General features: G+C 63.7%; 5 protein-coding genes across 5 annotated transcripts; 3 read left to right on the forward strand and 2 right to left on the reverse strand.

Annotated features, from left to right (window-relative positions):
• The first annotated feature begins 150 nt into the window (after positions 1-150).
• On the forward strand, positions 151-1934 carry AMSG_03582 (cytochrome b5 reductase 4). The gene has a single exon (XM_013904474.1). It carries the CDS (start codon positions 179-181, stop codon positions 1745-1747), a length of 1569 nt encoding a protein of 522 aa, XP_013759928.1. The 5' UTR covers positions 151-178; the 3' UTR covers positions 1748-1934.
• Positions 1935-1946: 12 nt separating this feature from the next.
• AMSG_03583 (uncharacterized protein) lies at positions 1947-3544 on the forward strand. The gene has a single exon (XM_013904475.1). The coding sequence runs from the start codon at positions 1983-1985 to the stop codon at positions 3240-3242; it is 1260 nt and encodes a 419-aa protein (XP_013759929.1). The 5' UTR covers positions 1947-1982; the 3' UTR covers positions 3243-3544.
• AMSG_03584 (uncharacterized protein) lies at positions 3272-4830 on the reverse strand (the record flags this gene model as incomplete). The annotated part of the gene is made up of 1 exon (XM_013904476.1): positions 3272-4830. One exon carries the CDS (start codon positions 4828-4830, stop codon positions 3295-3297), a length of 1536 nt encoding a protein of 511 aa, XP_013759930.1. The 3' UTR covers positions 3272-3294.
• A 1086-nt stretch (positions 4831-5916) lies between these two features.
• Positions 5917-10105, forward strand: AMSG_03585 (uncharacterized protein; the record flags this gene model as incomplete). The annotated part of the gene is made up of 2 exons (XM_013904477.1): positions 5917-6061; positions 6113-10105. The coding sequence occupies 2 exons, from the start codon at positions 5917-5919 to the stop codon at positions 9961-9963; spliced, it is 3996 nt and encodes a 1331-aa protein (XP_013759931.1). The 3' UTR covers positions 9964-10105.
• On the reverse strand, positions 9386-10730 carry AMSG_03586 (uncharacterized protein). The gene has a single exon (XM_013904478.1). The coding sequence runs from the start codon at positions 10679-10681 to the stop codon at positions 9998-10000; it is 684 nt and encodes a 227-aa protein (XP_013759932.1). The 5' UTR covers positions 10682-10730; the 3' UTR covers positions 9386-9997.
• Positions 10731-11642: the final 912 nt, after the last annotated feature.

Below are 11642 nucleotides of genomic sequence, written 5' to 3' on the forward strand. Positions count from 1 at the left end.
CGCTGAACGGTGATCGCGGTGTCATATTTGCGCGATCACAGAAGAAGAGCGTCCAACTCTGTGGTGACCAAGAGAGAGCCACGAAGGGGAGCCACCATTGTCAACAGCGTAACGGTACACACGTCTCATTCTCTGTGGCATGGCCAACGTACCCCGGGTTACCATCTCGTCCTTTCCAATGCGGGACTCGCCGCAGCTGGCGTCTGGCGGAGGTGGGAGTAGCGAGGGTGGCGCGGCCAAGGCGGCGAAGAAGCGGCGGAAGGTCGTGCTGGAGCCCGGACACTCGCAGATGGATTGGATGCGGAGGACGACGTCGGGGGAGGACATGTCTGGAGCTGGTGGAGAGATGCGGCGGATCTCGATGGCTGAGGTTGCGGACCATGCCGAGGAGGACGATGCGTGGATGGTTGTCTCGGGCACCGTCTACAACATCACAAAGTACATCGCTTACCATCCGGGCGGACGCGACCAACTGCTGCGCGGTGCCGGGCGCGATGCTACGGATCTGTTCTTCTCGGTCCATCCGTGGGTCAACATCCAAATGATGCTCAAGTCATGCGTCCTCGGTATTGTGGCCAACGTGCCATACACGCCCAAGCCCAAGGCCAAGGCTGCTGCCGAGCCAGCAGCAGCTGCTGGTGCATCGGATGATGACTATGCGGGGTGGCAGCTCTCACATATTAGGCCAGTCTCGCACGACACCTCGGTCTTTTGCTTCATTCCCCCGCCCGGCGAGTTTGATCCGCTTCCGCTCGGTGCACATGTCAACACCCGTGCTACTATTGCCGGCAACGTGGTCGTCCGCCCGTACACCCCGATCAATGCGCCGACATCGGCGACTGGCTTGTCAGAAGGTGGTATCACGCTCGAGCTCCTTGTTAAGCGCTACCCCGATGGCCCGATGTCAAGCTACATCCACGCGCTAGCCGAGGGGGAGACGCTCGACATCTCGCGGCCACACATGCCGTCGGACTTTGCGTGGAAGCCACGGCGGTGGAGTGCAGTCACGCTGTTTGCTGCCGGGACCGGCATCACGCCTATCATCCGGGTCCTGCGCGAGGCGCTGCTCACCGACGGCCTCGACTCGATCCATCTTGTGTTTGCTAACTCGACAGCCGCCGACGTGCTCATGGCCGACGACATTCTGGCGTTGCAGGCTGAGCACGGGTTTGCACTTGATTTTGTGCTCTCCACGCCTCCAGCAAGTCCTGCGGCGCTTGCTGCCGAGTCATACGAGGCCGGTACGGGCAAGGGCGCGATGGCTGGCCGCCTCAACGCCGAGGCGGTGGCGTCGCTGATGCGCTCGCCACCCGGCGATCATCATCATGTCTTTGTGTGCGGACCATCGTCGTTCAATGCCTCGATGTATTCGTACCTCATCGATGTGGTTGGACACGCACCAAATGCACTCACCCGGTTCGCGCCGACGGTCGACCTCGGCAGCGCGGCGCTGGGCGGTGGGGTGTCGACGCCGGGCTCGCCGCCGCCGCTTTACACCAAGGCCTCGTCAGACCTCCCTCGCTACTCTATGGATGAAGTGGCACAGCACGCCAGCGTTGATGACGCTTGGCTAGTCATCGACGACTATGTCTATGACGTGACGCGGTTCATCGCCTCGCACCCTGGCGGCGATGTGATCATGCAGGGTGCCGGGCGCGACTCGACCACTCTCTTCCTCAACTCGTTCCACTCGCCGTATGCGCGGCGACTCCTTGCCAAGTTCCTCATCGGCCGCGTTGCATACTAGCCAATGTCTCAAGAAAGCAAAGAGATGCTCACCTAGCTAGGTGCGGCATCGGGCATGCCGTGGTGATGGGAACTCCAGAGCCTTCCGAATTCGCCTCTATTCGAACACGAACAGCATGCGGCACGTGGGACCACACAACGCCCTTGGTAGCCCCCTTGCACCCAGCCAACACTTAACTCCCTCCCCCCCCCCCCCTTCCCCCCCCCCCCCCCTCCCCCTTATCCCCCAGTCATCCATGTCCGGACTATTGAAGAAGGCGCGGGCTGGGCGCAAGGCGGTGCAGGCCAAGGTCGGGGCGCGAGTGACCAAGCGACGAGAGCAGCTGCACCAGAAGCGTGTGGCGGCGACGCAACGTGTGCGGGGGAAGCGAGCGGACGGACGACTGGGCAAGACTGAGTTGGAGGCACGAATGTATGAGGCTGCACGCTATGATCAGTATGCGCTTGCTGCTTTGCTCAAGGACCGACTGGCGGCGGTGCGCGAGGCCAAGGCCGCTCTTGCCGATGCTCGCCTGGCCAAGGACTTTACCACAGCCGAGGCTCTTGATGCCAAGCTCATTCAGCTCACAGAGCGCGAGCCATTCGAGGCCGAGGTCGAGAGCCTATACGCTGCATGGGCAGAGACCCATCCGCATCGCGCCGCGCGGCTGGAGGAGCACAAACGGATGCGCGATGGTGGGCCGGCGTATGCCGGCAATCCGCGGAAGGACGGCGGAAAGGGGAGGCTGGGCTCAGACTCGGGCTCGGGCTCGAACTCGGGAAGCAGCAGCTCATCTTCCAGCTCAGGAGGGAGCGACGATGGCGGCGCGGATGCAAATGCAGGACCATCACTGGTGGCAGGCATCTCGCATCGGTTGCACATCCGCAAGGTGTCGATGGTGCACCGGCTGCGCGGGAAGCGGAAGGACGGCGGGCTGGGCAAGACTGAGCTGGAAGCGATGGCGTACGAGGCCGAGTCCAAGGGCGAGTACGCTGTGGCAGCGCTGCTGCTCTCGCGGTGTCGGGCTCTGCATGATGCCAAGCTCGCCAAGAAGAAGGCTGTGGTCAACGAGAACTTTGCCGAGGCCGAGGTCCAGACCAAGATCATCAACTCGCTCCGGGCCCGCGATCCGTTTATGGCCGAAGTGGAAGCCATGCGCAAGGACCAAGCGGTGTCAGACTCGGCTCGGTCAGACGCGGCGGCCGCTGATGATTCGAGCACTCAGTCAACAAGCAGTCCAGGCTCCAACGACGGTGTCAACAACATGCCACGGCGCAACTCGGTGGTCGAGCGGCGCGGCTCGGTGGTCGAGCACTTTGACTCGAACTCGTCGTCACCGATTGTGGTCTCGCACATTACGCCATCCCAGGCTGCTGCTGGGCGCTCGCCGTACGCCGACTACAAGGCTGAGCAAGATGCGGCATGGCAGGCAGACGGCAAGTGTCGACGACAACTCAATGGCATCGCCGATTCCGGGCCCTCCTCGGCCAGTCGACAACATGGCCATCATGTTTGACTCGGACTCGTCGTACGAAGCGCTGACCATGGACGCATTTCTTTAGTGGAACTCACCAGGCCTTGGCCGAGTACTCGACCGGCGTGTTAGGGGCTGGAGAGAGGGTCTCACCAAGGGTATGATACGCGGCGGCGGCGTCGGCGACGTCGTCTCGAGTGTCGTGTAGGTCGTCAAGCTCGACATATGAAGGGAGCCAATGAAGGAAAGCGTTCGCGTCGAGCGCAGCATCGAACCGCCTGAGACGACTGAGAAGCGTTGCGCCGATGCCCGAGTGAGCAGCCAGGAGCGTGACCGCCGCTGGGAGCTTCTTCGACGTTGCCGAGTGGACAAGGAGTGCAACCGAGGTGCCTCGAGCCATGGCCCATGAAGGATCGGCGTGGAGCCGACACTGGGAGCCGATAGGATCCAGCAGTGACCGGTGCACGTCGTGGGTGGCACGCGACGAGAGACCCGAGGCATAGACTGCAGCAGAGAGGAGCATGTCCGTGTCGAGGCGGCGCGGATCGCTCAGCGCGGTGGCAAGTGAGGACGACGGCGAGAAGACACGCGGGATTAGCTGCTCGATGTGTGGGTGTCGCTTGCCAAGCTGCGCATAATGAACCGAGTACAGCGGAAGCCGCTGATGCGAGGTTCCGGACCGGAGCGAGAGGTCGCGCCACTGGATCGGTGGTGCGTTGATGGCGACCGAGGCGAGGGCGCGACCGACGACCCGGGCGGCTGCCGCTTTGGACGCGTTGCGACCGACTCTTCGGAGGACAACGTCTGCATCTGTGACAAGAGCAAAGTCGGTGGCTGCAGCAATGAGGGAGAGCTCGTGAAGTGCAAGGACGTGGGCGTGCGGCAGCGGAGCGTGAGCAAGATGGCTGGCCGGCGGCAGAGTGGCGGCGACGACGACCGACGGCGAAATCTCGTCGGTGACTTGATTAAAGAGAGGCAGAAAGGCAGCACACGAGCCAAGCTCGTAGGTGACCAGCACGGAGTCAAGACCATGGTCACCATGCTTCTCAAGAGCGGCGCGGCAGGCATCGACAGCAGCGTCGACAGAGTCAGTGCCTTTGGCGCAAACCGTCAGCGGTGCGCTGGAAAAGTCGTTGGCCCAGTACGCTGACTCGACGAGTGGATCGGCAGAGTGACAGAAGCCGTGGGAAGAGGACGACGGATTGAGGAGTGTATGCATGCGGTTGTAGGCGGCATCGCCAGCAACGGCGCCAAACTCGCCAACCCGCAGCGCCAGGACTGAGCGCGCCGCCACAGTGGCGAGCGGCTCATCGCGGCGGGCACCCAGACGCATGGCATCAAGCGGAAGCTGGGGCACAGGATCAAACCAGTTGTCTGCACGCGAGGTGGTGGTCCGCGGGCGGACTTTGTGGCGGAGCGAACGGCGCGAGGCAAGAGCCAGTGCCGAGCCCGGGCGGACCAGGGCCGGCACAGCCGCCGGGCCCGACTCGGACTGCTCCAGAGGAGATGCAAAGGCACGATGCCAAGCGTCGAGCTCGGGGTCGGTCGACGATGAGAACGAGAGCTCTTCGGCAAAGGTGGAGGCGCTCGAGTCGTCGGCGTCTTGGTCCGAGTCGGCCGACTCGGCCATGGGGTCGCGCCAAGGCGGCGGTGGGACGTCTCGATCTGTGTCCAGCAGCGGCGAGTCCATCAGCGGACCCGTAGCCGGGACAAAACCAGCGGCTGTAGCTGTGCGGGCAGCAGCGCGAGACGATGTGCGGGAGAACGGGCGTGGCGGAAGATCGCCACGGACAGCAGTATCCGGTGACGATGGGCGCCGTGACGATGGAGCATGTCCCAACAGCGGAGCTGAGAGGTAGGGTGAGGTCGAGGCCGGGCGAGTTGCAAGAAGGCGTGAGTGCGGGCGTGCGGCAGTGATCGGAGAGCAAGCGGCGTTGGTGCGAGAGCGAGGCTGGCGGCGCGATGTAGCGGCAGCAGTAGCTGGACGATGGGAGCGAGCAATAGGCGAGCGAGGACCAGCAGCCGAAGCTGGGCGCGGCGGGAGCTTGCGGGTTGAGTAGGGAGTGGGAGCAGCGAGAGAGAAGATCGGCGGAGGCAGAGGAGCCCGTGACCAGCCCTTGGGCACGGCTGAGTCAGCAGCGTCTGCCGTGGCTCTCGCCTGGCAGCACGTAGCACGAGTGGTGTACTTGCCGCAGAGCACACACCTGCGCATAGCCCGGGCAGAAGGTGATGAGGGGGAGGTGGGGGGGATTGTGGGTGTGGTGTGGGTGTGTGGGGCGGGGAGGGGGGGGATGGGGTGGGGTGGGTAGTGTGTGGGGTGCGGAGGGCGAGAGGGAGAGTACGCGTGCGGTGATACGGCTTGGCGGCATGGTTTCAACGCCATCAGCATGTGGAGATGGGGATGGGGATGGGGATGGGGATGGCGATGGGCGTGGTGGTGGTGTGCATAGCGGTGTCCACTGCAGGTACATGTGGTTGCGGTGGCAGATGCGGTTGCGGTGGCAGATGCGGCTGCGGTTGCGGTTGCGGTTGCGGTTGTGGTTGCGGTTGCGGTTGCGGTGGCAGGTGCGGGCCGACGACTGGCCTTACCCACCACCGCCACCAGCCCCCCCCCCCCAGCTCATGACGGCCACGGCCAAACGGGGCAACACCCCTCTCTCTCTCTCATCACCATCGAGAGAGAGACATGGCAGAGAGGATGTTGGACCGAACACCCATGGCTACAGCTCGGATCCTGGCCCGTCTCCCGGCTGTGGTCTCATCGCCGCATGCCCGTCGGGTGGTGGCGAGGGCATTGGGACCACGGCTGGCGGCATCACGGGCGCGGGCAGGGGCTCAGGCACGGGCAAAGGCAGCACAAAGTCGGCGGCGACAAAGGCGACGGGGAAGAACGGGCAGAGGATCTTGGTCAGCGAGCTCTAGGTCCGGAAGCGGGAGCAGCTCTTACTCGACAAGCTCGAGCTATGAGTCGGCGTCGGTGTCGTTGTCGGCGAGCTCGGCCGCAACCGGCAGCACCTTTGGCGCCATGCTCAACGAGACTGTTGTCGAGTGGGCCAACACGGATGTGACGGTGGTGGAGAAGGCTTTCACCAAAGATGGTGATAACGTTGCTCTGCTGGGAGGAGACAGTCCGCCGACAGCGAGCCCGCGCCGCCGGATTCCTAACAGCGCCATGCCAGCACCGCATGCCGTATTTGTGGCGCCGTGCAAGTCACAGGAGCGATTTGCTGCCTCGATTGTCGGCGCGAGGCAGCAACGAGCCAAGGGGTTGGCACTGTCGAGCATGCGTGAGCCTGAGCCGCCTGCAGAGGCGCGGCGCAGGTTGGTGGGCGCCGGAGGACTGGCCTCACCGCGGTACCGGTCGCTGACGCTCCGGCGCGAGCCGGTGCGGCTGCGGCCGGTGGAGGACGAGACACGACATGATGCGGCAGTTGTTGGACGGATTTGCAACGATGTCCAGGTGGCGCAGGCGGCGCAGGCGTTGGAAGATGCGGCGCACTCGATTCTGGTCGAGCGGCAGAAGAAGATCTTGGTCCGCGCTGAGCGGCGCAAGCAGTTCTGGTCGATTCTCGCCAACCGCAATCGTGCAGCGTCGGATCGAACCACGGCCGAGGTGGAGCTGCTGTATGACATGCTTCGCGGTGTTCGCGGGCTGATGTCGTTCAACAAGGCTGTGCTCCGGAAGCTCTGCCGGGTCTGCACCCTTGTCCGGTTTGAGGACTGGTCGGTTGTGTTCAAACAAGGCGATGTGCCCGAGTCATGGTACGTCGTTCTCACCGGAGCTGTTGATGTCGTGGTGGCACAGAAGAAGAACTTTGGCTCTGCCGCTGAGCTAGGGAGTCGTGGCAGCAACGGCAGCAAGACCGAGTCGGACTCGGACTCTGGCTCGGGCTCGGGCTCGGGCAGAGACCTCGAAGCGCTGCAGATTACTGGCTCGGACGTGCTGGGAAAGACGGCGTACGAGCTTGCCCTTCACCGGGCAAAGCGCAGGTTCAAGATATCGCTCTTTGACATTGCGCTCTTTGTCATTTTCAAGAAGCGGCTGATGGTGGCGGCGGCGGCCAAGGCTGAGTATGCGCAGCGAATGGCGAAGGACCCGCGGATGGCCCACCAGGTCGGCTCGCTGTCGATGGGCAAACGGACGGGAGTCCGGTTTGACGTCCGCACCGGAACCTGGATCAAGAGCCGGCTTTGGACGCTGCTCTGCGATGCGACCCGTAACGGCTTTGGTCGCGTCCTCCGCATCATCAACCGGCTCGAGCGGGTCAAAGCGTACGAGAGTCACAAACTTCGCTCGCGACGCAACCGCAAACTCTTCTTCCGTCGCTTCAAGATGGGCGCCAACTTTACCCGTGGAGGCGCGGTAGCGCCATCCAAACTCAAGGCCGCGAGCGGGAAGAGCAGTGAGAAAATACGTGGCAAGGGCAAGGGCAAGCGCTCGGCAAGCTCGGCATCAGCCAGTGAGCTGGTCAGTTCTGCGGCCGCGTCCGTCGGTTCTGGCGGCTCTGTCGACGGTGGAGACTCCCAGCCAGCCACAGAGGTTCATGAGCTCGGGCGCACGCGCCCTCCTGCGCGGATCACGCTCCTGAAAGCGGCAACAACGCGCGGCCGTGCGCCGACGCTTCAGAGTCAGCGATCGGTGCGAGCGTTGCTGTCGGAAAAGCAGGCGCGAAATCTAGAGGCGCGGCAGTCGCTGACGATGGTGACCAAGATGCGGTTGCTGCAGCGAAAAGAGTCGACGCGGCGCAAGCTGCTGACGCGTGAGGCACGGATCAACGCGCAGTCGATGACAAACTTGGCGGTGTCGACCTCGAGCGCAGGCTTGAGCACCGGTGCGTCAATGGCGTCGATTAGCTCGGGAGGCGCGCCGGTGGTGCGTCGGCCATCGATGGTGACAATGGTGTGGAGCACGCGGCAGGGCCGGAGGGCGTCTGTAGCGCCGCCGCCGGGAGGTGTGCGCTCACGTCTGGAGGAGCGGCAGAAGATGCAGCGGGAGCAGCTGCGGAAGCAGCAGGACATCGAGCAGGCACAGTCGCGGTTTGCACGGATCAAGCACCGCGAGTCGGAGGCTTCGATTCGGGCTGACTCAATTTCGAGCTCGCGCGGGCTGCTGGCGTCAAGCTCGATGCTTATGCCGTCTGGACCGTCGGTGGAGGGGCTTGCAGCGTCGGCCGGAGCACGCTCGATCTCGGTCTCGCGATCGGACCTGCTCAAGCACGGTGAGGCTGTGCTGGCGCAGCCGTCGCTCGATGACATCCGGAGAATACGTGGCGGTGGCGGTGGCAGTGGGTGCTCGAGCGCGTCGGATGCGAGCTCACTGCCGTCAGAGCCATCGTATCCGTCAGACTCTTCGGACTCGTTTGATGACAATACGTCGTCATCACGGTTGGGCTACGATGAAGGCCGGCGTCGGCGGCAGCGGCAGCGGCGGCGGCGGCGGACAACACACGAGTCAAGCGGGCAAGGCGATACGACGAGTGCCGGTGTGACGCCACGTACACCACGTACACCACGGACACCGCGCGGAGGCACTCGCCGTGGTCCGCGCGCGCGAAAGATGAGCGTTATGGTCGAGACCGAGGCTGTGACTGGATGGGGCGAAACGCTGGTGCTTGCCGAGGGTGCCGACGGCGCTGTGCCGCGGGCGGACCTAGGCACAGCGCCCGCGCCGGGCGTGACTATGGAGGTGTCACGTGCCGACGACGAAGGGTCGAATCAGAGCCGCCCGGTCAGCAGCCACGGTGGTTCAAGTGTGGCAGCGAGCACGACCGGTGCCAGTGGCGGCAGCGGGACGAGCGACGACGGCGGGATCCACATCAAGAACCTCGGCGAGCTGGGCGCGCTTGAGATGGACGAGGGTAGTGGGGATGGCGGCGAGTCGAACGACTCGTCGCAAGAGTCGTCGATCGACATTCCGGACGAGGTCCGTGACTTGTACATGGGTGGCGAGCTGCTTGCAACGCTTGAGTCTGGAGTTGGGTTTGGTGAGCTTGGCCTCGTGCGCAAGCAGCCGCGATCTGCGTCGATTGTGGCGACGCCTGGCACGTGCCTGCTCCAGGTGCGCGCCTCAGACTACAACCGGATCATGAAGTTCCAGATCAAGGGCGACACAGATGCCAAGCAGTCGTTTATTCTTGGCTATGACCTGTTTTCGGACAACTGCTCGCGCGCAGACATCCAGCGGCTGGCGGACAAGCTGCTGTTCGTGCAGTACAAGCCAGGCGACGTGCTGTACCGAGCACAGGAGCGGTCGCGGCATGTGTACTTTCTCAAGAAGGGCTCTGTTCATGTCGACCGCGCGCTTTCGGCCGAAGCCAAGGACCGCAGCGAGCCGGTCAAGCTGGTGCGGCTGCAGGACTTGACGCGCGGAGCGCTGTTTGGGTTCCGGGTCGACAGCCGCGAGATGACACTTGAGACGGTGACCGCCGGCGAGCACGGGGTCGAAGTCGGCAAGCTTCCGCGGCACGACCTGCTACACTTTGAGCACGCGCTCTTCCACCGCAAGCTTGAGGAGCACCTGTATGCAACGACGATTCCGGAAGAAAAGCTCCGCGAGATGTACAAGGAGCAGGTGCGGGCAAAGCGGTGGAAGGCGTATCGCGACAAGGTGGTCGGCGGGGTGATCGAGCAGCTGGAGCGCGACCGCGAGCCGCTGTTTGTACCCGGCGGCATTGCGCCATCGGAGCGGAACTCCAAGTACCCACACATTGCCCAGCGAGCGCGGGAAGAGCTGCTTCCGCCGATGACGATGCGGTTGAAGTAAACGGCCGACGGCAGCGGGTGAGGTGAGCTGCTCGTCACCACTTGAGTGATGACGACGAAGCGTCCGAGGCGACAGAGTCCGAGTCATCGGACGACGACGACGAGAGCTCCGGAACCGGCGAGCCACGGCGGCGGCGGGCGAGAAGGCGACGCTTGCGGGCCTTGGCCTTGGCCTCGGCGTCGAGGCGCTCGCGAATGGCGCTGACGGCTGGAAGGGCGACAGAGACCGGGGCAGCCACAGCAGGCGTGTTGTCCTTGCCCTTGCGCGGGCGGCGACGGCGCGAGTTGCGTTTGGCTTCACGTTCAGCAGCACGCTTCAGAGCAGCGGAGCGCGATCCGAGGATGGCGGCCATGTTGGAGCGGTAGATATCGGCCGGATCGGCCCGGGCGGCACGGACCTCATCCAGGAGAGTGGGGCGGGCGGACTTGCGAGCAGCACCCCGGCCGGCAGCAGTGCCGGTGCGCGAGGCTCGAGCACGAATCCGGGCCGGGAGCATGTGGGTCACTCCATCGCTTGACTCTGAGCCGTCATCCGACCTCGAGCGCGAGCGTGAGCCACGCCGAGCATCCGACTTGGTGGCGTGGCCCGACGGCACTCCATCCGCCGCCCGCGACCGCTTGGCCTTGGCCTTGGCCTTGGCAGCGCGGCGCTTGCGGCGGAGGATAGTCTTGATGTCTGAGTCGATGGCCTCCAGCTGGGTGTAGAGCTGGGCGTCCATCTTAGTGTATATGGGGTGGTGGTGGTGGTGGTGGTGGGTGAGGGTGAGGTGTGGGAGGGAGTGGGGAGTGGAGGGGGGAGGGGGGGAGGGGAGAAAGGGAGGGATGGTGATGGTGATGGGAGTTTGGGGATTTGGTGGGAGGAGGAAGCGGGGAGGTGGGAGGTGGGAGGTAGGAGGTGGGTGATGATGGCCATGATTGTGGTGATGGTGATGATTGTAGTGATGGTGGTGATTGTGATTGTGGTGATGGTGATGGTGATGATTGTGATTGTGGTGATGGTGATGATGGTGATGATTGTGATGTGGTGATGATGGCCATGATAGCGGTGATGATGTGAGACAGAGTAGCCCGATGGTAGACAGAAACAGTCTGATCTATCTGGGGTCTTGTTGGTGCACAAGATGGATCTGAGAGAGTGTGTAGCGATGATGATATTTCCGGCGTGAGCTGATTACTACTGCACTGGACATGGTGAGGCCTGTCTGGCTGTGCCACCAGCCTCAAGCCCGGCAAGACAGCGGTTCCTGCCACACTGCCAACCATCACTGCACTCGTCTCACACCTGCCGAACGCAGGGCTCTTGCCGAACGCAGGGGGTGGTGCAGGGCATCCATACGGGTTCCCAACAGGACGCCTTGCCAAGCAACAAGTCGAGAGAGATAGAAAGAGGGAGCGGGAGGTTTCTCGGTACCCCCTTCTCCCCCTTCCCCCCCTCCCCCCCCCCCCCCCTCCCTGTCCCCCCCCTTTTCCTTTTGAGGGGGCCTGGAGAAATTCAAGGGCGGGGTTTAGCCTTGGAGCCCGCAACGGCCCTTGGCCCCCCCCAAGGACGTTAACTAAGGGCCAATAAATGTGTTGAGATCCCCCTCCCCCCCTGGGTGTTTGGCAGTGGAGACTCCCGGGTGAGTTTGTGCTGATCGGGGAGGACGGGCAGAGAGCGGGGCTAAGGCTGGGCAGCTCGCT

The sequence above is a fragment of the Thecamonas trahens genome (genome assembly GCF_000142905.1).
Source record: "Thecamonas trahens ATCC 50062 unplaced genomic scaffold supercont1.13, whole genome shotgun sequence".
In the NCBI taxonomy this organism is placed as follows: domain Eukaryota; order Apusomonadida; family Apusomonadidae; genus Thecamonas; species Thecamonas trahens.

Coding starts and splice junctions, on each gene's coding strand:
- AMSG_03582 (XM_013904474.1), top strand. CDS start 179: ATGCGGGACTCGCCGCAGCTGGCGTCTGGCGGAGGTGGGAGTAGCGAG.
- AMSG_03583 (XM_013904475.1), top strand. CDS start 1,983: ATGTCCGGACTATTGAAGAAGGCGCGGGCTGGGCGCAAGGCGGTGCAG.
- AMSG_03586 (XM_013904478.1), bottom strand. CDS start 10,681: ATGGACGCCCAGCTCTACACCCAGCTGGAGGCCATCGACTCAGACATC.